The sequence below is a fragment of the Entelurus aequoreus genome, linkage group LG11, assembly GCF_033978785.1.
Source record: "Entelurus aequoreus isolate RoL-2023_Sb linkage group LG11, RoL_Eaeq_v1.1, whole genome shotgun sequence".
NCBI lineage: Eukaryota > Metazoa > Chordata > Actinopteri > Syngnathiformes > Syngnathidae > Entelurus > Entelurus aequoreus.
The window spans coordinates 26,937,163-26,960,680 of record NC_084741.1 but is presented as its reverse complement, the minus strand read 5'-3'; the positions used below and the strand labels follow the sequence as shown (position 1 = coordinate 26,960,680).

At 42.3% G+C, this 23,518-nt stretch overlaps 2 protein-coding genes across 3 annotated transcripts in view; both read right to left on the bottom strand.

Moving 5' to 3' along the window:
• The window catches only part of LOC133659920 (ATP-dependent translocase ABCB1-like), a 51,118-nt gene extending 48,907 nt beyond the window's left edge, over nt 1-2,211 (bottom strand). Inside the window, exon 1 of the mRNA XM_062062804.1 lies at nt 1,191-2,211. The gene's annotated coding sequence lies outside the window, so the exon portion shown is untranslated. The remainder of the gene's footprint in view (nt 1-1,190) is intronic.
• Nucleotides 2,212-7,604: 5,393 nt separating this feature from the next.
• LOC133659921 (uncharacterized) lies at nt 7,605-21,891 on the bottom strand. Of its 2 annotated transcripts, XM_062062806.1 has the most exons (12): nt 21,759-21,891; nt 13,422-14,020; nt 12,540-12,832; nt 11,373-11,483; nt 11,138-11,252; nt 10,111-10,961; nt 9,756-9,942; nt 9,392-9,640; nt 9,102-9,226; nt 8,688-8,734; nt 8,455-8,603; nt 7,605-8,327 (listed from the first exon to the last, which is right to left on the bottom strand). In XM_062062806.1, the coding sequence occupies exons 2-12, from the start codon at nt 13,525-13,527 to the stop codon at nt 8,140-8,142; spliced, it is 2,421 nt and encodes an 806-aa protein (XP_061918790.1). In that variant the 5' UTR covers nt 13,528-14,020; nt 21,759-21,891; the 3' UTR covers nt 7,605-8,139. The 2 variants fall into 2 exon arrangements, with proteins under 2 accessions (XP_061918790.1, XP_061918791.1); XM_062062807.1 differs by lacking the exon at nt 21,759-21,891 and having other exon boundaries at nt 13,422-20,848.
• Nucleotides 21,892-23,518: the final 1,627 nt, after the last annotated feature.

The window sequence follows — 23,518 nt, the reverse complement described above, 5'->3', positions numbered from 1 at the left end:
AAATGGACGTGAGATAGCATCAACCTCTCTCCTCTCCTCTGCCTGTGGAGACTCACCCCGCATCACAGCCTGTTGCTGTTTAACCACCTCTGACTGTTTAACCTGGTTTATAGCTTTTTGTAAAGTTAAATCAGCATCAATTTGTAACTTTTCTGACAGAGCGATATTCCTTATCCCTACTACTATGCGGTCACGTATTAACTCCTCCCGAAGCACTCCAAAGTTACAGTGTTCAGCCAGTTTATGTATTGCTGTTATAAAGTTATCTGCCGACTCACCAGGCTCCTGTTTCCGTACATTAAACTGCGCGCGCTCGAATATGACATTGTGTCTCCCAACAAAATAATCACTGAAACTTTTTATCACCGCAGCATAGTTCTGTTTTTGATCCGATGTCAATGGAGAAGCATCCAAAATGTCCTCCGCATCCTCTCCCATGAAGTACATCAGCGTGTTAACCTGGAAAGCGTCCCGTTTCTTGTCCAGTCCTGACGTCACTCGATACCTCTCGAATCTTTTGCTTCATCTCGGCCATTTCTTCCCGTCTCCGCAGTCGAACTTTTCTGGCGGGCTAACTTGAAAGTTGTCTCCATGGGCGGGAAGCGCCGGTGCATTGCCTTCACTCATTGTGATAGCTAACTTGGGAACAAACTAATTAACTCGTACTAATAAACAAAAACACTACCTTTCGCCGTGGGCATAAGTCTTTATATGTCCTCTCTGACACATTTAATAACTTGGCGCGGTTGTTTAGACACTTCTGACACCATGTAGAAATCAGTGACACACACACGGCTGTCCACTTCAGTGGTGTAGACTTTACTGAACCAACTGCGCATGCCCCGAAAATACATACACAACTACGGATGCCCATAAGGGACATCCACTACAGAAATGTTGATTAACCATTCCTGAGAGCTTAATTTATATAAACATGTCTAAACACAATACAATAGCATGTAAAACCTATTTCAGAACACACACATTATACAAAAATACATTATAAAATCAATAAGAAAACGGGACCTCTAATTTGGGAGTCTGAATTAGGATCAGAAGTTCCAATATAAACATTGCGCACTCACGTCGCCATTTTGTATCGATTACTGCAGCCAGACTACTGTGCTCTGCGCTGGATTTATTCACAAACACTAACTACACCTTCAGTGAGTTGATTCACCAAAACTAACCTGTTAAACAGGGGGGAAAGCACACAGAACGTTTCAGTTGTTTACAGACTGGTCGCTCTCATTAGAATGACAAGAAGCTTCCGGTCGGCAGGTAATAGCATTCAATTAGGAAGAAACGCTCTACTGCCCCCTACTGACCAAGGTGAATACTGATAAATGTGGAACGACAGCTCCAAAAACGAATTCAAACCACAAAATAAAATAAATAAATCAACACAAAAATGTGACACATTATGGGTGGGTCACATAAGCAGAAGAAAATGGATGGATCTGATTACTTTCTGTTGTAATATGTATATCTACACTTCTGTTAAAATGTAATTAGCACTTGTGTGATGACTGTATTATGCTGATAGTATATATTTGTACCATGAATTGATTTACGTGGACCCCGACTTAAACAAGTTGAAAAACTTATTCGGGTTACCATTTAGTGGTCAATTGTACGGAATATGTACTGTACTGTGCAATCTACTAATAAAAGTTTCAATCAATCAATCACTTATTCTTCTGTTATTCGGATACTTTACATTAGTTTTGGGAGATACTACAAATGTAGGTATCGATCAAATACCAAGTAGTTACAGGGGCAGTATTGGTCGGACCAATGCTGATATTACACATTTTCAATATCATTGAATGATTAGTTTTGATCACAATTATAATCAGATAAAAACACATTATGGAGTTGTAACAATATCAATTAATATTACAATTATTTCCAACTATTGACTCTGATTAAAATCATTTGGTTTTGGTGATGATAAAAAATACCGATCTAATCACTGCGATATCGACCATATACTTGGTATTGTTACCGTCATTAATTGTATCAAAAGCTTAGCGATCATTATAGCTTGTTGTATGTGTGTAGTGTAGCATGTTTAGTGAGTCTTGGAGGCGAGGATTGCTGACCAAAAAGTGGCTTTGCACTGTGGAGGAACGTTAGCCGCTAGCGAGGATGCTACATTGCGTTGAGGAATCGTTCGTTCACTTGTTGCTGTCAAATTTGCAGAACACAACTAGAATGTGTCATCAATATAGTATTAATAGTAGGGCTGTGAATCTTTGGGTGTCCCACGATTCGATTCAATATCAATTCTTGGGGTCACGATTCAATTCAAAATCGATTTTTTTTCAATTCAACATGATTCTTGATTCAAAAACGATTTTTTTTCCCGATTCAAAACGACTTTCTATTCATTTAATACATAGGATTTCAGCAGGATCTACCCCAGTCTGCTGACATGCAAGCAGAGTAGTAGATTTTTGTAAAAACCTTTTATAATTGTAAAGGACAATGTTTTATCAACTGATTGCAATAATGTAAATTTGTTTTAACTATTAAATGAACCAAAAATATGACTTATTTTATCTTTATGAAAATATTGGACACAGTGTGTTGTCAAGCTTATGAGATGCGATGCAAGTGTAAACCACTGTGACACTATTGTTCTTTTTTTTAATTTTTATAAATGTCTAATGATAATGTCAATGAGGGATTTTTAATCACTGCTATGTTGAAATTGTAACTAATATTGATACTGTTGTTGATAATATAAATGTTTGTTTCACTACTTTTGGTTTGTTTTGTGTCGTGTTTGTGTCTCCTCTCAATTGCTCTGTTTATTGCAGTTCTGAGTGTTGGTTTTGGAATTGGATTGCATTGTTATGGTATTGCTGTGTATTGTTTTGTTGGATTGATTAATTAAAAAAAATAAAAAATTCAATAAATAAATAAAAAATTAAAAATCGAGTTTTTAAAAATGAGAAACGATTCTGAATCGCACAACGTGAGAATCGCGATTCGAATTCGAATCGATTTTTTCCCACACCCCTAATTAATAGTATTATAAGCGCTGACCAAATTTAAATGGTATATCGTCACACATTAGCTGTGTCCCAATACAGGATCTGCATCCTTCGGAGGACCCGGCCTACGCAGCCTCAAAAGGCTGGACCTTCGGAGGCACCTCCGAAGGATGCGTCCCCTGTTGTTAAATGGGACAGTCTAGCCGGAGGAGGATTTCCTGGTTGAAAGTGTATTTGCTGCCGGTGCCGGCGCCGCTGCTTGTATTTGCCGCCACCGTGAAAAAGATCCGGGTTGAACAAAGGCGCGCAAAGCATCTTGGGATATGGGAGGCCACGAAGGATAGTCGTGGTGTATCCTCCGAATACAGGGAAAAGGAGGGCGCATTCGTCGGCTGCATTTGGCAGAGTCTTTGAATTTGAAAGAATTGGGACAGCCTTCGCGCAGCGTTGTGACGTAAGCGGCCTTCATTTTCGCCCTTCGAAGGATGCAGACCCTGAATTGGACACAGCTAAGGTCCACAAAGTGTGATGTTTTATGAGCTATGGTGAGGAGTTAATAGTGGATGGAAAGTTATTTTGAATATGTACAATATATTAGCTACTGCGGGGGTTATATTATATACTATTATACGATTTGATACTGAAAGAGTCTGATTTGACTTTTAACTTTGCAGTCTAAATGTTGGACATGAACCCCCCTCCTCACCCTGAGGGAGGGAGACGATTTGAGTACACAAGGCTCCCCTCGTACAGCAGATGTGTTGAGAGGATGTTCCAAGATGAGAGACTCAAGTCCAGATGCGCCGCCAGGAAGCTTCTGGTTCACAGCTCATCACTGGCATGGGTAATGATTAGGGGTGTGGGAAAAAATCGATTCGAATTCGAATCGCGATTCTCACGTTGTGCGATTCAGAATCGATTGTCATTTTTAAAAATCAATTTATTTTTTTTAAATTTAATCAATCCAACAAAACAATAAACAGCAATACCATAACAATGCAATCCAATTCCAAAACCAAACCCGACCCAGCAACACTCAGAACTGCAATAAACAGAGCAATTGAGAGGAGACACAAACACGGCACAAAACAAACCAAAAGTAGTGAAACAAAAATTAATATGATCAACAACAGTATCAATATTAGTTACAATTTCAACATAGCAGTGATTAAAAATTCCTCATTGACATTATCATTGGACATTTATATATATAAAAAAAAAAGAACAATAGTGTTACAGTGGCTTACACTTGCATCGCATCTCATAAGCTTGACAACACACTGTGTCCAATATTTTCATAAAGATAAAATAAGTCATATTTTTGGTTCATTTAATAGTTAAAACAAATTTACATTATTGCAATCAGCTGATAAAACATTGTCCTTTACAATTATAAAAGCTTTTTACAAAAATCTACTACCCTGCTTGCATGTCAGCAGACTGGGGTAGATCCTGCTGAAATCCTATGTATTGAATGAATAGAGAATCGTTTTGAATCGGGAAAAAAATCGTTTTTGAATCGAGAATCGTGTTGAATTGAAAAAAAAAAAATCGATTTTGAATCGAGTCGTGACCCCAAGAATCGATATTGAATCGAATCGTAGGACACCCAAAGATTCACAGCCCTAGTAATGATCTTTCCACAGGTTCACATACAGAAACCTTGTTACTTCCTCTAGATCAAATAGTGGGGCTTACTTAGACTGACCATACGTCCTCTTTTCCCCGGACATGTCCTCTTTTGCGGGGCTGTCCGGGCTGTCAGGGCGGGGGTTTCTTAAATGCCTCAAATGTCCGACATTTTGAGTCAGGGTTGCGTGTATTTTCAATGTATATCCAGGGTTAAGAAGGGGTTAAAAACAAAACAGATTGTCAAGGTGTGCACACGCAGCTGCATTCGTGAGGGAGGGGCAGAGACAGAGAGAGCGAGGGAGTGGATTGATTGACATACTTGCCAACCCTCCCAATTTTCCCGGGAGACTCCCGAATTTCAGTGCCCCTCCCGAAAATATCCCGGGGCAACCATTCTCCCAAATTTCTCCCGATTTCCACACAGACAACAATATTGGGGGTGTGCCTTATTTTGAGTATTTCTACCTCTGCACTTTTTTCCAAAACTGTGAATGTTACAGAATATAAGTGTGACTTATTTTGTAATACTGTCAAGCAGTGTTGGCTTTAACGCACTTTTTGTGTCTTTTTAACGCATTGAAATCAGAAAGGTCGCAGATTTTTTTAAAATTTTTTTTACCATCTACGGCCCACAGCTAATGTTTTAAAGGCCCACGGCACATTCTAAAAATACTATTAAAATTAACAAAAACATAACAAAAGTGAAATAAAAAAGCTTAAAGGTGAAATGTAATTTAGAAAAAGTTGCAATGTTGACTAATAAAACAAAGCTGTTTTTTTTTCTTTCAAACTGTCATTGCTGAAAACATAATATTGAATCAATATCAATGTTATTATGAATTATTGACCTATCCAAGGTTCCGATTACGTCACATCAAATATTACACTTTGAAAAATATTTTTGGTTTAATATTTTGCATATTTTGTGTGTTTGCCATAAAAAAACATAGTTTTGTTTGACAAAAAAGGGCGGAAAACAAACAAACAAAACAACATTAAAAAAAACGTGGAATTACCCACCCCCTCCAGGGCGCAGTGAGCCCCACTGTGAGATTCTAGGGCAGGGGTGCCCACAATTTTTTTCCTGCAGGTGAGCTACTTTTCAATTGACCAAGTTGAGGTGATCTACCTCATTCAAAAACATAATTTATATTTATTTATTTATGAAAGAGACATTTTTGTTAACAAGTTAAAGGTGTTTAATGATAATGCAAGCATGTTTAACACATATAGTTAATATTTTTAATAAATTAAAGGTGTTTAATGATAATACAAGAATGTTTAATACATATAGTTAATATTGTTAACAAGTTAAAGGTGTTTAAAGATAATGCAAGCATGTTTAAGCATGTTTAAAGGCCTACTGAAATGAAATTTTTTTATTTAAACGGGGATAGCAGATCTATTCTATGTGTCATACTTGATCATTTCGCGATATTGCCATATTTTTGCTGAAAGGATTTAGAATAGAAAAACGACGATAAAGATAGCAACTTTTGGTATCTGACAAAAAAAAGCCTTGCCCCTACCGGAAGTAGCGTGACGTGGACAATTGAACATATCCGCAAAGCTCCCTATTGTTTGCAATGATGGCCGCCAGATCTGAGAGCGATTCTGACCGAGATAGCGACGATTTCTCCATTAATTTGAGCGAGGATGAAAGATTTGTGGATGAGGAAAGTGCAAGTGAAGGACTAGTGGGGAGTGGAAGCGATTCAGATAGGGAAGAAGCTGTGAGAGGGATAGAGCCATATCGCTTTGAACCCGACGCTGATGAAGACGGTCAGGAGGACGCTGCTGCTATTGATGCTGGAGGAGCACACGACATAGATCGCCTTGAGAATACAGAATGGTAATATGTTATTTATTTATAGACTAGTTTTAGTTTGTGGCCTAGTCTTGCACTGTTACTGTTAGTGTTACAACTTACACCCCAGGCCTATCTATACACTAAGTATCTATCATTGACACAATGTGTTACTGTTAGTGTTACAACTTACACCCCAGGCCTATCTATACACTAAGTATCTATCATTGACACAATGTCAAACCTAATTAATTACCCATTATTTCTATGGGCCACAGCTCCATATACCGGCAATACTAAAAATATGCATGCAGATTAATAAGATCCACAACAAGACAATGATAATATTAATTATTCCACATGTTTGCAGATTGCAGGTGTCAATAATATGAATTGATTTACAAATATTATGAACATTTCTATTTCCAGGTGTACATGTCAAAACTGTGTGAACATGGAGACAGTGGCTGAGTGTGTCTGCTGTAGTGAAATAGAGGCAGTGACCAGAACGATGGAGGAGGAGGGGGTGAAGACGTGCATCATAGACCACCATGGCTTTCCATCTGTGTGTCTGGATGAATGGGTGCTGCAGACAGCGTATAACGCCTACAAACAGCAATATGGCATGCTGCAGCAACAGCAAAATGAGTGAGGCACTAATAAGTTTAAATAATTCTTTATTCTATCAACCTTTGGAAGATAAGTCAGAATGAGCACTTTCTTATCTTATTCTTATTCTGTGAAATGTACTGTGCTACAATGCACATGACATTATATATCATAGAAGTATTACATAGATGGACCGTAGATGTCAACAATATTTACAATTTACTGCAACAGTAAATGACAAATGAATAGAATGCATGACAATGTCTTTTGAATCTCAGAGAACAGTGAGTCACTGTGTATCCATGTCCGGATAATAACAGCTGCCATCATTTGCTACTTGCAGGCGGAGACGACACACAGCCTATCGACAGTTTGTCCGCTTCTGCTGGGGATATCTGGGAAAGGACATAAGGGTGGTACTACCAGCTTGTGTAGTACATAAGATTAGGACAACATTCCCATCGATGGACTACACGGGGTTCCAAGACGTGCAGTGACTGCAACAGAATCTACATGGCCACTGTACTTAATCAATAAAATCAATCAATCAATCAATCAGTCAATCAATCAATGTTTATTTATATAGCACTAAATCACAAATGTCTCAAAGGGCTGTACAAGCCACAACGACATCCTCGGTACAGAGCCCACACACGGGCAAGGAAAACTCACCCCAGTAGGACGTCGATGTGAATGACTATGAGAAACCTTGGAGAGGACCGCATATGTGGGTAACCCCCCCCCTCTAGGGGAGACCGAAAGCAATGGATGTCGAGTGGGTCTAACATATTAGTGAGGGTCCAGTGGAGCCAGCAGGAGGCCACCCCGAGCGGAGACGGGTCAGCAGCGCAGATGTCCCCAACCGATGCACAGGCGAGCGGTATACCCCGGGTCCCAACTCTGGACAGCCAGCACTTTATCCATGGTCACCGGAATAACCCCTCCACGTGGGGGGGGGGGGGCAGAGGAGAAAAGAAAAGAAACGGCAGATCAACTGGTCTAAAAAGGGGGTCTATTTAAAGGCTAGAGTATACAAATGAGTTTTAAGATGGGACTTAAATGCTTCTACTGAGGTAGCATCTCTAACTGTTACCGGGAGGGCATTTCACACTTACCGAAGCGACTCCTGTGCTTGGCGATGGCTTCCTCCTTGTCTGGCTTCTCCAGTTCATCGCAGAGGAAGGGAGGCACATCCACAGTGACGCTGAGTGGTGTTCTCTCGTCAGGGGTCTGTCTGCAGCCAGCAACAACCTCCCTGATCAAGTCATCTACGTAGCCTGCAAAATACAATTGTACATGTTCCTGCTCACAACATAATATACTCATGGAGAGTGAAACTTGACAGTATTATTATCATGATACAAAGTGTCAAGTGTTTACATGTTTTGTGTCCTCTACACTTACGGTATGTTGGCTCTGTCGCGATTTTCTTGACCACATGGCCCCCTGCTTTATACTTCGGGTAGCGTACTGCATAGCGCTCAGCACCCGCTTGTGTAGTGGCTATAGGGCGGCTCGAATTTTCGTTCCAGTGCAGCCCAGCAAGCAGGTTCCTAGGTGTGGTAACAGAATAATGTAATAATTAGTACTAAAGTATGGCACACACTAGTGACACTTAGATTAGTGTGGAAACATACCTGCACAGCATTCCGATGTATGAGAAGACATACATTTTCGGTGCGAACTGTATAAGATAAAAGACACTTTATTCAGTCATGCGTCCATACAATGTGTGTGTAAATTTATAAATTGTTTGTAAATTTGAATACAAATGTTTGTGTATTAAACTGTTAATAGTCAGCTATTAAAGCTTGATCTCCTGCAGTAATGAAGCTGTTTTGTTTTCAATGTTAACACCACGCCAGAATTGTTTGCAATCTTTCTCACCAAGATGCCAGCCACTATGTTGGACCTCCAACATTCTCTTGCTTACACTGACTGTATCAAGGCTTCATTTAGTATGCTCTAGTATTTTGCTCCCTGGCCACCAAAGTCCTAGTGGCAGGTGGTAACCACCGACACCACCTACAGGCGATCAGTCTAATTCTCACCTGTATGATAAGGCTATGGAACGCCTCCACCTTGGAAGTCTGGTGTTCACCCGACAGCATGGCGATATCTTTTAGCAGGGACTTGTTGTTGACCACCTCCTCCAGTTTCACTGCTGAGCGTGAACCTAAACATAAATTTAAAATAGAACAACGTTTCTACAAAAATGTTCCAGTCAACTTAAACTGGTTATTTACTTACAAGTTTATCTGAATTTTTTGACTTTCAAAAGATGTGCAGGAAAATACTGCTAGTCCCTCACTGCTTTCGGGCAACTTATTTGCCTACTCACTTTGTTTGAGCCATTTCTTTTGCCGTTGCAGTTGTCCATGAGTACAAATTGGGAAGAGGTCGCCATGGTCCTTGTGGATGTTCTGAATGTGTCGCTCCACAGACTTCCACTTGGCAACCAGAAGTTCCCCCTCTCCAGGCGGTGTAGACACTGCTGCCCAGTAGAGGTGGTTGATTATACTTTGCACCCAGGGCTTCAGGTCTTCACAGTCCTTATGCTTGGCGATGGCCTTCAGTTTCTTTCCGATGGCTACAAACAGAAAAAAACAGAAATTTGTGGATTAAATACAATATCGCATTCATCTGATCACTGATATGTACACACTACTTCACAACTTGTCATGCATACAAATAATCCAACTAACATTTTGCAACATGCCAGATGTCATAGCAGTGCCGTGTATTGGGCATGTTTTCACGAATCCATTTAGCGATCTGTCTGTGTCTGTCTGTCACCAGCACCCCGACATCCAGGTCCCAGCTGATCAGCAGTTCCACCATCCTCTTCAGTCCTTCCATCTCCATATGGTAGCTGCCAAGACATTCGTTGCTCTGAAATATATATAACAGAAAAGGAATGAGCAAAGAAAAAAATGAAAAAGGGGCTTAGTATACATTGAAATGGTTAATGTTATTAGACAAATTTACTAGGATAATTCTGGAAAATCCCTTATCTGCTTATTGTGTTACTAGTGTTTTAGTGAGATTATATGGTCGTACCTGTACAACCTGAAGGTCGAGAACCACATTGGCCACAAGCTCCATTGTGGTGTAGGTACCGAACTTGGCGCTGTGTCCCGGACTGTCTGCTCGCCCATCACCACCAAGGACGAGGGGTCGGCCTTCCACCTGCAGCATGGTGAGGTGCGTCCGTTGCTGTTCCTCCCACACCTTTTTGATGGCTGGCTGCAGGATGAGCTCCTGGTGGTTGAAAAATGTCCTCTTCACATACGTGACCACTCCGATGCTGTTCAGCACTTGCAACACCTTGCCAGAAGATGCCCCAGCGAAGAGGATGCCAGCAGACAGCAGGATGTTGCCCGCGGCATAAGGGCCAATGTTTGGCTGGCTGCTCCAACTACTCCTCTGGTCACATGATGCACATTGAAGAGTCATGGTCAGCTGTGTACCGTTCGAATCCCAAGAAGGGCTTATGTCCTGGCTGCCACAGACTGGACAGTGACACCACTTGACGAGACTCTGGAGGCACGACTCAAAGATGATGTACTTCGGTTCCTTGTGGCAGCCCTCTTCACGCATCTGGTGAGTACATGGGCGATCTGGCGACCCGTCAGATTGACACGGATCCGATGTCGTTGACTCACTCGGCACATAGCTGTCATCGGAAGAACCACCAACAAAAGGCGCAGTGGGACTTGATGCTGGTCCTTCATCAAACAATGCAGGAGGTGGTCGTAGCTTGGCTTGCATTCCAGACACACCTGGAGCTGCTATGTTAGTCTGCATCTCGGGGCTGTCAGATGGAGCTGCTACACTTGACAATGGGACTTCACTAACCCTGGCCGGCCGAGCTCTAACCCTCTCGAGGATATCTGGGGTCACCTGGTGTCCTAGCAATAAAATCAAGCACAAGTTGTTTTATATAATCTGTTAAAATTAAACTAGAATCACATAATAATTATTGTCTTTGAATCACCTAATTTATCTGTCTACTCTACTCTGCACAGGCAGCGTGCAATGTGTACTGTGATGTGCAGAATCATGTTCGTCACCGAAATAGACATACCCTTTGATCTATGATGTATTTTCCCTGTTTGGGTGCTCTTGCTACTGGTCATTGCTGTTGGTGCTGTCCCAATCGGTACCCAGTCCGTCTGGCATCCTTGTTCTCTTGTATTTCCCTGGAAATGGAGAAACAGCTACATGTAATATGGATACCTCATTTACATTAATTATGAATACTTTTGGATTGGGCTTGAACTGTAATCCATTTGAACATTGATTAGGAAAACAAATCGAACCTGATCTTGATCGCCCTCCTCATCAGGCAAATCTAGTGCCATTGCCATTGGTTCATCCACCGCATCCGCCACTGATGCCGTAGTCGTACTGTCCATGATCTGATCTATTGTCTGTAAATGTACAAATGTACAATACTTTATATTATTGTCTATTGTAATCTATTGACAGTATTGACACTATTGACAGTAATGTCAGTAAATGTACGATACTTTATACTGCAGAAGAACTTGACTAGAACTTGAAGCAATAATTATATGTAGACTATTTTATTGTTAATTTATTTCATTGTTCATGGAGTAGTCCAGTGGTTCTCAAATGGGGGTACGCATACCCTTGGGGATACTTGAAGGTATGCCAAGGGGTACGAGAGATTTTTTTTTAAATATTATAAAAATAGCAACAATTCAAAAATCCTTTATAAATATATTTATTGAATAATACTTCAACAAAATAAATGTTTAGAATTAAGTTCATGAATCCAGATGGATCTCTATTACAATCCCCAAAGAGGGCACTTTAAGTTGATGATTACTTCTATGTGTACAAAATATTATTTATAATTGAATCACTTGTTTATTTTTCAACAAGTTTTTAGTTATTTTTATATCTTTTTTTCCAAATAGTTCAAGAAAGACCACTACAAATTAGCAATATCTTGCACTGTTATACAATTTAATAAATCAGAAACTGATGACATAGTGCTGTATTTTTTTTCTTTTTTTCAACCAAAAATGCTTTGCTCTGATTAGGGGGTACTTGAATTAAAAAAATGTTCACAGGGGAAAATCACTGAAAAAAGGTTGAGAACCACTGGAGTAGTCTATGACTGTGTGTGTTAGTTTTGGTTGATTGATTGAGACTTTTATTAGTAGGTTGCACAGTGAAGTACATATTCCGTACAATTGACCACTAAATGGTACCACCCCAATAAGTTTTTCAACTTGTTTAAGTCGGGGTCCACTTAAATTGATTCATGATACAGATATATACTATCATATATATACTATCATCATAATACAGTCATCACACAAGATAATCACATTGAATTATTTACATTATTTACAATCCGGGGTGTGGAGGTGGGGGGGTTTCAACAATTGAGAACAAAGAAATGGATATTGGAACAGTGTAGTCTGACTATGAAAACTGGATATCAAGATTCTTACCCTCTTCCTTTCCCTTTTGGCAAATGCAGACCTCATGTGCCCAGTCTGTCCGCTTGTGGAGGGGGTCGGGTGCTCCGGACTTGTCCGTGGTCTATCGAAAATAGTTGGCTTCGCACCTTTCTTCAGCACGAGTCGACGAGTGCTGATTCCCATTTCTGCCATTCGCAAGGGACCCTCTTCGAAACATGATCTTTCGAAATGTTCGCTGCATAATACACTGTACTTCGTATGTGTCGTCCAATCCAACCGTGTTCGCTTGACTTCTTTGTTCCATAGTAAAGCTTGGCCGCCATCTTTTGGGAAAAGAAACAATGAAACACCGGTTGTGTTTTGGTTTGTGTTGCTACATCCAGCAGCAACACACCGCTTCCCTACAACTCTCTTTTTTGCAGTCTCCATTGTTAATTGAACAAATTTCCAAAAGATTCACCAACACAGATGTCCTGAATACTGTGGAAATTAGCGATTAAAACAGAGCTGTTTAAATTGGGAGGGACCTATTCCAAGATGACGCGTTCAACTGCCTTCGTCACGCGCATACGTCATCATACCGCGACGTTTCAGCCGGATATTTCCCGGGAAATTTTAAATGTCACTTTATAAGTTAACCCGGCCGTATTGGCATGTGTTGCAATGTTAAGATTTCATCATTGATATATAAACTATCAGACTGCGTGGTCGGTAGTAGTGGGTTTCAGTAGGCCTTTAACACACATAGTTAATATTGTTAACAAGTTAAAGGTGTTTAAAGATAATGCAAGCATGTTTAACACATAGTTAATATTGTTAACAAGTTAAATGTGTTTAAAGATAATGCAAGCATGTTTAATACATATAGATTCCTTTCTTTCATGAAGACAAGAATATAAGTTGGTGTATTACCTGATTCTGATGACTTGCTTTGATAGGAATCAGACAGTAGTGCTGATAACGTCCGCATTTTCAAATGGAGGAGAAAAAAAGTCACCCTTTCTGTCCAATACCACATGAAAGTGGTTGGTTTTTGGCATCTTATTTGTCCAGCTTCCGTACTCCTTTGTATACACTTGACAAGAAATACATTGGCGGCAAACTCTGTAGCTTGCTAGCTTGTGCACGCCAGCTTTCTGAGACTCTTAGCGCAGGCAGGATGAAGCAGAGCTTTTATTGTGAAGGCAGGAACTGTGCAGTCGGTCTTTGGAGTTTTGACAACAGGTACGGCGACAGAGTCTGTTGAAATAAAGTGTTTCTCGCCTTCATCCTGTCGGTATTTTTTTCTTAATAATGAGCTGGCAGCAGCCAGCCTCATCTCAGAAGACCCTCGGGTGCCGTGAATGTCAATCAAGTAACGAAAGTGACGTCATAGTGAAGATTTATGATCGCTCATTTTTAGGACTATTTTTTTAATGCCTGGCTGGGGATCGACTGACACACCCTCCATGATCCACCGGTAGATCGCGATCGACGTAATGAGCACCCCTGATCTACAGTGACCGAAGTGCCTATGTAGTAGTTATAAAATTGCTGTAAATATGAACATGCAGACAGTAAACGAGAAGGAAGAAAAACAAAGCTTTAATTTATTATAGTATCTGGTAAAAGTAAGAAAAAAAGGGAGAAAGAACATCATAACTAATTACTTTACAAAGTTTAAAAAAGGGTATGAAGACAAACCAAGCTGTGATAAGGTGATCTGCCATCTATTACTGTTGCCTGGTGCAAAAGAGTCTAAAAAGACAAATTAAAAAAATAGTAATCTGTGTCAAAAACATTCTAATGCTTGTTTGGAAAATACTTCCTGGTTTTATGTTGTTTTTCTTTAGTACCTGCGTTTTAAAAATGCTTAATTGTTGTTTTAGTTACTGATCGGGTTTCAACTACTTTTGCCTGGGGAGACACGTTCTTTCATTCAGCCATTACAGACTGGACTTGAATGAGTGAACATCGTGTCCGTGTTTCTGTTCAATATTCCCCCCTCTACAGGGGTGTAACATTTTGGAGGCACCGCTGGGATCGGGTGAGACGAGGTTCGACTTCTGCCGGCGACAGACGTCCCCAGCTCTCATTCAGTCCCGTTCAACTTACCCAGGGAGGCAGCATCCAGTGACTGAAACGGTGACGGTTGGAGTGTCTACAACACAGCACAAGCAATCTGAGGTGGACTTAAAGCACCAGGAGCGCCATTGCCAAGGTTTAGCACACAAACTACCACTGCAACAGTACACTGAGTCGTTGCCACAGCAATAATGGAGTCAACTGAGATAGAGACATTGCAGTTGGAACTAATTGGACTTTTATGTAAACTGTCAGCAGACAATCTAAAAGAACTGTGTGTCTCTCTTGCTATTGCTGGAGATGCTCTTAAACATGTGGAAGGAAAAAATAGAGCATCGTTAATTACAATGATAAGTAACCACCTGCAGAGAGAGGAGCTAGAGCAACTCGAGGATATGGGAATGGCAGAGCTCCTCTCCTTCAAAGACGAAGTAGACAAGATCTGTAATAAACCAGTACCAAAGGAAGAGCCAAAAGGACCTCAAACCCCTATCTCCTGGCACAAAGAATTTAAAATAGCTGGACAAATTGGAGAACCAGGACAAAAGGACCGCCTCACATTTTCCAGCTTAGCCCGACAGATTGAGCATGGCCTTCTCAAAGGTTTCCCAGAGACTGAAATTGTTGATGCTGTCATAAGAGCCATTGTTCCAGGAATGCAGTTACGCAGCTACTTAGAGGGGAAAAGTGACCTCACGTTACCGACTTTGAGAAGAATACTCCGCTGTCATTACCAAGAAAAGAGTGCCACAGAATTATATAAGCAGCTGTCATCTGAAGTCCAAGGCACAAAAGAGACTTCTCAAAACTTCCTCATCCGTGCTCTCGATCTAAGACAGAAGATTCTGTTTGCCTCACAGGAGGCGGAGTCAGGCTTAAGGTACGACCCAGTGCTAGTGCAGAACATGTTCCTTCACTCAGTTATGACTGGCTTGCAGAATGATAATATCAAACGGGATCTCCAACCATATCTAGAGCAAGCTCGTGTTCCTGATGAACTCCTGTTTGAGAAACTGAATACTGCATGTGCCTACGAAAGTGAGAGGCAAGACAAGAAAAAAATGACAACACCACAGCGACCTGTAGCTGTTCACTCTGCTCAGTCTGACCACACTCCAGCTGAAAAGAAGGAGAAAACAAGCCACAATAAGAATCAAACTGATATTCTCACAGAACTGCAGGAGATGAAAGCTAACATGTCCCTCTTAAAAGATCTTAAAGCTGAAGTGGCTTCCATTAAAGAGTCTATGCAGCAGCCTTCTTACTTCCCCAGACAGCACCCAGATCCATCAGCTGCACCAGACTGCCCTCCACATCAGTCAGCACCAGTTCACTATCACCCACCACAGAGACACTGGGCCACTCCTGCCCCCGCAGCACAACACTGCTATCCTCAACTCAACCAAAGGTTTGGCAATCAATATGCTCCGCCCACACCTGCACCACGCCGTAGAATAAGATGTTATGCTTGCCAGCAGACAAACACTGAAGATTGCATTCACTGCTTCAAGTGTGGCAGTAGTGAACACTTCGCAGCTGGTTGCAGAATGGGAAGATCAGGTCCATTCAGAGGGAGTGGTTTAAATGGGCAAGGGTCACCCCAGCGGGGCAGGGAGTGACCGTCTCATCAATCGTGCCCCAAGTCTGTGCAAAGTGTGGTGTACGTGGAAGAAATGTGAGGCTGAGACAATGTGCAACATGTAAAGGTGTGTTATACTGTTCAAAAACATGTCAACATGAACATATGGAAGTCCACAGGAATCAATGTACAACAACCTCATGCAATACAGTCCAAACTACACCACAAAAGAGAAAACAGGTCAAAGTCGCTCCACTAGTTGGAAGGAGATATTTAATTGACTGCCATATTCAAGGTCAGCAGGTTAGAGCTCTGTGGGACTCTGGCTCACAAGTGACTGTAGTGAGTGAACAATGGAAAACAGAGCACTTACCACATGTAACATTAAGGGACATTTCTGAACTTCTTGAAGCTGATGAAACTTTAAACCTCATTGCAGCTAATGGGGGAGACATGCCATACACAGGATGGATAGAGGTGACATTTAAATTAGCTTCAGAAGGAGTCCCTACAGCAGAGGTCATTGTTCCCACCCTGATCATTAAAGGTAACAGTCTTTCTCAACCTATCATTGGCTCAAATGTGATTGGACTGATAGTTGCTACTGAACTGCAGCAGGATAATGCCACCAATAAACAGCAGCTAATCAAAACTGTCCAAGCAGCTTTTCCTGGCTTTGGGATGGATCAGGCTGAAGTTTTTTTAGAGCAAATTACTGCTGAGCAGCAACCTCGGGAGTATGCAGTTAAGACGACCAGAGAGCGAGTGCACATCCCCAGACACACCTCTGTAAAAGTAGAGTGTCGAGTTTTGACTGCACCTTTACAAAAGGAGACAACGCTGATCTTTGAGCCTAGTGTTAATCCACAATGGCCAGAGGGCCTTGAGTTTACTGACACTGTTGTGATGTTGAGGAAGGCTGCAAAACCATTCATACTTGTCGACGTGCAAAACCCAACAGATCATGACATCGTGCTCACTGGCAGAACTGTTATTGGGACGGTACAGCAAGTTCAAGCAGTTTATCCAGCGACAGTCTTTGAACGGCCCTGCACCACCCCTCCAGTAACAGTGAGTAATGTGGGAGTAAGGAATGAAAAAGCTTCTGGTGGTGAATGGGATCCCCCAGTCAACTTGGATCATCTCAGCTCACCTGAAAAAGAAAGAGTGAAACAAATGTTAAAAGAAGAGTCAGGCTCCTTCTCAAACTCTGATGACGACATCGGCTGTATTGAGAATCTGCAGCTCACCATCTCACTGAAAGACACAGAGCCAGTGGCCAAGACCTACCTCTCTGTACCAAAACCACTGTATCAGGAAATGAAAAGCTACCTACATGATCTCATCACACAAGGTTGGGTGCGCAAATCAAACTCCCCCTACGCGTCCCCAGTTGTGTGTGTCCGGAAAAAGGATGGGAGCTTACGACTGTGTATAGACTTCCGTGAGTTAAATCGTAAGACTGTACCAGACCGTCAGCCCATCCCCAGGGTGCAGGACATCATGGATGGCCTGGGTGGCAACTCCTGGTTTTCACTCTTAGACCAGGGGAAAGCCTACCACCAGGGGTTCATGGCAGAAGAGAGTCGCCCCCTCACTGCTTTTGTGACCCCCTGGGGTTTATATGAATGGATTCGAATCCCTTTTGGCCTAATGAATGCACCGGCTGCCTTCCAGAGGTGCATGGAAGAATGTCTTGAGGGGGTTCGAGATGACATTTGTGTACCATATCTTGACGATGTCCTTGTGTTCAGTCAGTCATTTGAAAGCCATGTTGAAAATGTCAGAACTGTGCTGAGGCGCCTGAGAGAGAACGGTATAAAGTTGAAGCCGTCCAAATGTGAGATGTTTCGACGAGAGGTTCGCTATCTTGGGCGGGTCATTTCAGCAGAGGGTAGCAAAATGGACCCTGCTGACACCATAGCTGTCAGAGCCCTAAAAAACAAGCCACCAACCAATGTGGGAGAATTAAGAGCTATCATGGGTCTCCTGAGTTATTACCGTCAGTATATTCGGGATTTTTCTCAAATCGCTGCCCCTCTCTATGACCTCATGAGAACCCCTGCTGATGTACAAAAGACTGACGAACGTGCTAAAAGAACAAGACAGCTTACAAGAAAACACAATGGCGCGCCATCCAACCAGCCCATTGTATGGACAGAAAAACATCAACACTTACTTGAGGAACTGTTGGACCACTTAGTTGAACCACCAATCCTTGCCTTTCCTGACTTTAACAAACCTTTTGTTTTACACACAGACGCTTCCAACCTGGGCCTGGGTGCAGTTTTGTATCAGGAACAGGAAGAAAAACTGCGTGTAATAGCATATGCGTCCAGAGCCCTCACCACATCCGAGAAGAACTACCATTTTCATTCTGGAAAACTAGAGTTCCTCGCCCTTAAGTGGGCCGTGTGTGAAAAATTCAGGGACTATTTGATCAGTTCATCATGCACTGTGTACACGGACAATAATCCGCTCACATATGTCTTGTCTACAGCTAAACTAAATGCAACTGGATGCAGGTGGGTTGCTGAATTAGCGGATTTTCACCTCACCATTCGATACAGGCCAGGAAAAGAAAACGTTGATGCCGACACACTCTCGAGGATGCCATTGGATATTGAGACAATGTTTAAAGACTGTACTGAGGAAATGTCATCTCGTTCGGTACAAGCAGTCGTACAGTCAATTGAGGACCCAAATTCTAACACAGTGTGGTCCATGGCTCTGTCTGCTCAGTGTAAAGACATCAACAAGCCAGAACATCAGCCTCTCTCGCTAGCGAAGATTTGTCATGCTCAGAAGGAAGATAAAAATATCGGCCCAGTGATGGAGTGTCGTCAGTTAAATAAGAGACCTGAAAACAAACAGTTAAAATCATTCAGTGCGCAGAGTAAAAGACTGATGAGTGAATGGGAAAAACTTACCTTGGATGATGACGGCGTCCTGCGTCGAAAAACAGCTACACGAACACAGCTCGTTTTGCCAGAAAAGTACAAAGCAACTGTTCTGAAGGAGCTGCATGATGATATGGGGCACCAAGGGATTGACCGAACCACATCGCTGGTAAGAGAACGCTTCTTTTGGCCCTATATGCAACAGGACATTCAACACTATGTGGCTCGAAGCTGTTCATGTTTGAAAAACAAGAAGCCCAGCCGAGAGATTAAGGCACCCATAACCAACATTGTCACAACTCAGCCCTTTGAGTTAGTCTCCATTGATTTTCTACATGTTGACCAGAGTGCAGGCGGGTATGAGTACATTTTGGTAATTATTGACCATTTCTCAAGATTTGCCCAAGCGTACGCTACAACCAACAAGTCAGCAAAAACAGTGGCAGATAAACTTTTCAATGATTATGCACTGAAATTTGGATTCCCTCAACGTATCCATCATGATCAAGGTGGTGAATTTCAAAACCAGCTCATAGCACAGCTGAAAAAGACCTCTGGAGTGTTAGGTTCGCGAACAACGCCCTACCACCCTGAAGGAAATGGACAAGTCGAACGTTTTAATCGTACACTCATACAGATGCTGAGAACACTGACAGAAAAAGAGAAATCAAGCTGGAAAGACTCATTGAATAAGTTGGTTTTTGCATATAATAGTACAAGATGTGAAGTCACTGGCTTTTCTCCATTTTATCTTCTTTTTGGGAGGACGCCAAGACTACCTGTCGACATACTCTTCCGACTGACACCAGCAACAGGTACACCTGACCACAGAGAGTACATGCGGAAGTGGCGAAAAGGGATGCAGGAAGCCTACGAAATTACAAAGAACAATGCAAAAAAGTCAGCTGAAAGAGGAAAAAGAAACCATGATCGCAAAGTGAGGAGCTCAGAGTTGGAACCAGGAGACCGTGTTCTGGTCAGGAACTTGACCCCAAGAGGAGGAACTGGCAAGCTACGCAGCCATTGGGAGGAAATTATCCACAAGGTTGTTCGTAGGGTGAATAAGGATGCTCCAGTTTACGAAGTTGTACCGGAACAAGGAAAAGGGAGAGATAACAGGATATTACACCGCAATCTCTTGCTCCCGTGCGATCACCTGCCCTTGGAAGTTCCCCTAAAAGTTGCTAGACCGCAGAGAAAAAAAACGACAAATGAGGGGACGATCAATACTCAGCAAGAGGATGACAGTGATGAGGACTCAGAGGATGACTGGTTTTATTACCTACCTCCACAACCTCCTCAAGATGCACAGCCGCAGACATGTAATGAAGAGGAGCATACTGGCCAGTCGGTAGGCACTGAACCTACAAGAACACATGACAAACAAGGAGAGGAACAGGAAAGACTGCTACAGCCGGAGGAGGATCACAGCAGGATTGATTTGCTGAATAGCGATGAGGCACCTGAGAGACTTGGAATTCTTGGAAATGACCCTGTGCTGCCACCTCTGTCACTCCCTGCACATGAAAGCCACAGTGACAACAGACAAGCACAAGAACGCTCAAAGAGGGAACGACGACCACCAAAGTTATTCACCTATGATGAGTTTGGTAATCCAGCCTGCTACAATATGGATGTCCCAGCCAGATCCATGTACCCAATGCAACATTACGGAGCCTATCAACCAGGGACCCGGTGGCCAGATTATGTTCAGGCCCCCACCTACCAACCTGTGCTTCTGTACGGGTAACCACTCACATGGACTCTTGTGAAACTGAACACATCACACCCATATACATACACATACATTCATGGACTCTTTGACACGCACATTCACACTCACATGGACTTTTGCGAAAACAGAGTGCTCACAAACATACACACATCCCACTACACTCATGGACTTTTGCGAAAACAGAGTGCTCACAAACATACACACATCCCACTACACTCATGGACCGTTGCGAAAGCAGAGTGCACACAAACACACACATCCTGCTACACTCATGGACTTTTGCGAAAGCAGTGTTAATACACACGCACACTCGTCCTGGACTGTTGAAACAGCTGCGATTTAGAATAGACGTTACCGGTTAAGCGCAAGGACTTTGGGTGGGCCGATTGTCTATGCACGAACTGCTGAGAATCTGAATTGTATACTATGTGACTGCCTTACTCGATGAATGTCGAGGACGACATCTATATTGAGGGGGAGTGTGTAGTAGTTATAAAATTGCTGTAAATATGAACATGCAGACAGTAAACGAGAAGGAAGAAAAACAAAGCTTTAATTTATTATAGTATCTGGTAAAAGTAAGAAAAAAAGGGAGAAAGAACATCATAACTAATTACTTTACAAAGTTTAAAAAAGGGTATGAAGACAAACCAAGCTGTGATAAGGTGATCTGCCATCTATTACTGTTGCCTGGTGCAAAAGAGTCTAAAAAGACAAATTAAAAAAATAGTAATCTGTGTCAAAAACATTCTAATGCTTGTTTGGAAAATACTTCCTGGTTTTATGTTGTTTTTCTTTAGTACCTGCGTTTTAAAAATGCTTAATTGTTGTTTTAGTTACTGATCGGGTTTCAACTACTTTTGCCTGGGGAGACACGTTCTTTCATTCAGCCATTACAGACTGGACTTGAATGAGTGAACATCGTGTCCGTGTTTCTGTTCAATATTCCCCCCTCTACAGGGGTGTAACACCTAGAGGTCATGTTTACCCTCAACGAGAAAGACGACCCCCAGATAGACTGTCATTGTAGTCTGACCCGTGTCATTGGGGCAGAATAATCCCCAGGGTTCAGTTTGGGATTGAGGTAGTCCACCCTCATTCTCTAGTTCAGGCAAGTGTTGTATTTGTTTAAAGTTATCGTTGAACAGTTATATTTCACAAAAGAGACTGACGTGTATTTTGAAGTCGGTTTTGATTTTGTTTATTTTATTTTTGGTAAGGGAACCTTAAAAGTAAAAGGGGAGGGATGTTGTGTATTAACAGTCCTAGTTTTGTCCCTGCTGAGTTACCGTCATGCCTTCTGCTTGTGATGTCACTTCCTGTATCGTACAGAGTTGTTGTTGACCTTGACAGTAGTAAGCGTGAAGCTACAGAGCAACCAACGTTTCCGTGTCCTTATTATTATTGGTGTAATGCCCAACCATATATATGGGTATATAACAGCTTCGAATGGGTTAGCATGTGTTATGAGAGTAGCGTATGTGTGTGTGTGGCCCTTTAATATGTGACAGCATGTGAGGTGAGTGTGTGGGCGAGCGAGGTGAGGGAGCGGTAGCGTGAGTGTGGGGAGTGGCTAGTGTTTTGTTGGATTGGCTGTGTGCAAGACCTCAATAAAGCCACGATTTGCAACTAATCGCCGGACTCGTCATTTACTCTGGAGTCCGGAGCTGTGGAGACCCACTGCCGGGCAGAGTGAAGGGTGTTGCCCCCGAGAATACATCGACCCTGGAGGAGTGTCTCCCCTGTGCTCCTCGACTACGGTCTGGGAGCCGGAAGCAGGAAAGGTGCAACACATGTTTGACGTGTTGTCAGAAGCAGCTGCTGAACAATGTCGGCAAACCTCCGTCCTCCATTGTTGTATCGCGCAGCCAAAGTGTTCCCAAACGGGAGATCTTAACGAGGCAGGAGGGTCTTCCAGCTCTGGATTTTACATGTTGTCCTAGCCCGGTCGCTGCTAGCATGTGTACTCGTTCGGTACACCACCGAACCGAACCCCCGTACCGAAACGGTTCAATACAAATACACGTACCGTTACACCCCTAAAATTGTATATACATATATATATACTGTATGTATACAAAAAAGGCGATTTGACTTTAAAGGCAACTTATGTTAGCCAGTGGACACAAAGTCAGCACGAATTCCAATGCTGAGGTAGTACGTTCAAACAATCAGGTGCTACTACTAATTAAAACAATAATACAACAATAATAAGTTTCTATTTGTAAACTTATTGAAATAAATTTAATTAATCTTCTGATTCCCTTCCATGACCCATCTGGGTTGTGATCAGCATGTGATAAACTCCCTTTTTGGATAACAGTTGTTGATGTGTCCCTTGTTCTATAACCACACCTCTTTGAAATACAACAATGCGGTCTGCGTTTTGGATGGTAGACAGACGGTGGGCGACAACGATACACGTCCTGCCCTGCCTTGCTTTGTCCAACGCCTCCTGCACTACCTTGATCAATGAGAGGACAAAAATCACACAAATCAACCAGATGAAGAATTATTCTGTTATCCCTGGTAAGAAAAAAAGCCCACCTTCTCGCTCTCAGTGTCGAGTGCAGACGTGGCTTCATCCAGAAGCAACAGTTTGGGGTTACGGAGGATGGCTCGGGCTATGGCTATTCGTTGTTTCTGACCCCCTGAAAGCTGGGTCCCCTTATCGCCTGCCTGAGTGTCATACTTCTGCTCAAGCAAACAAAGGCAAAACCAAGATGTAGTC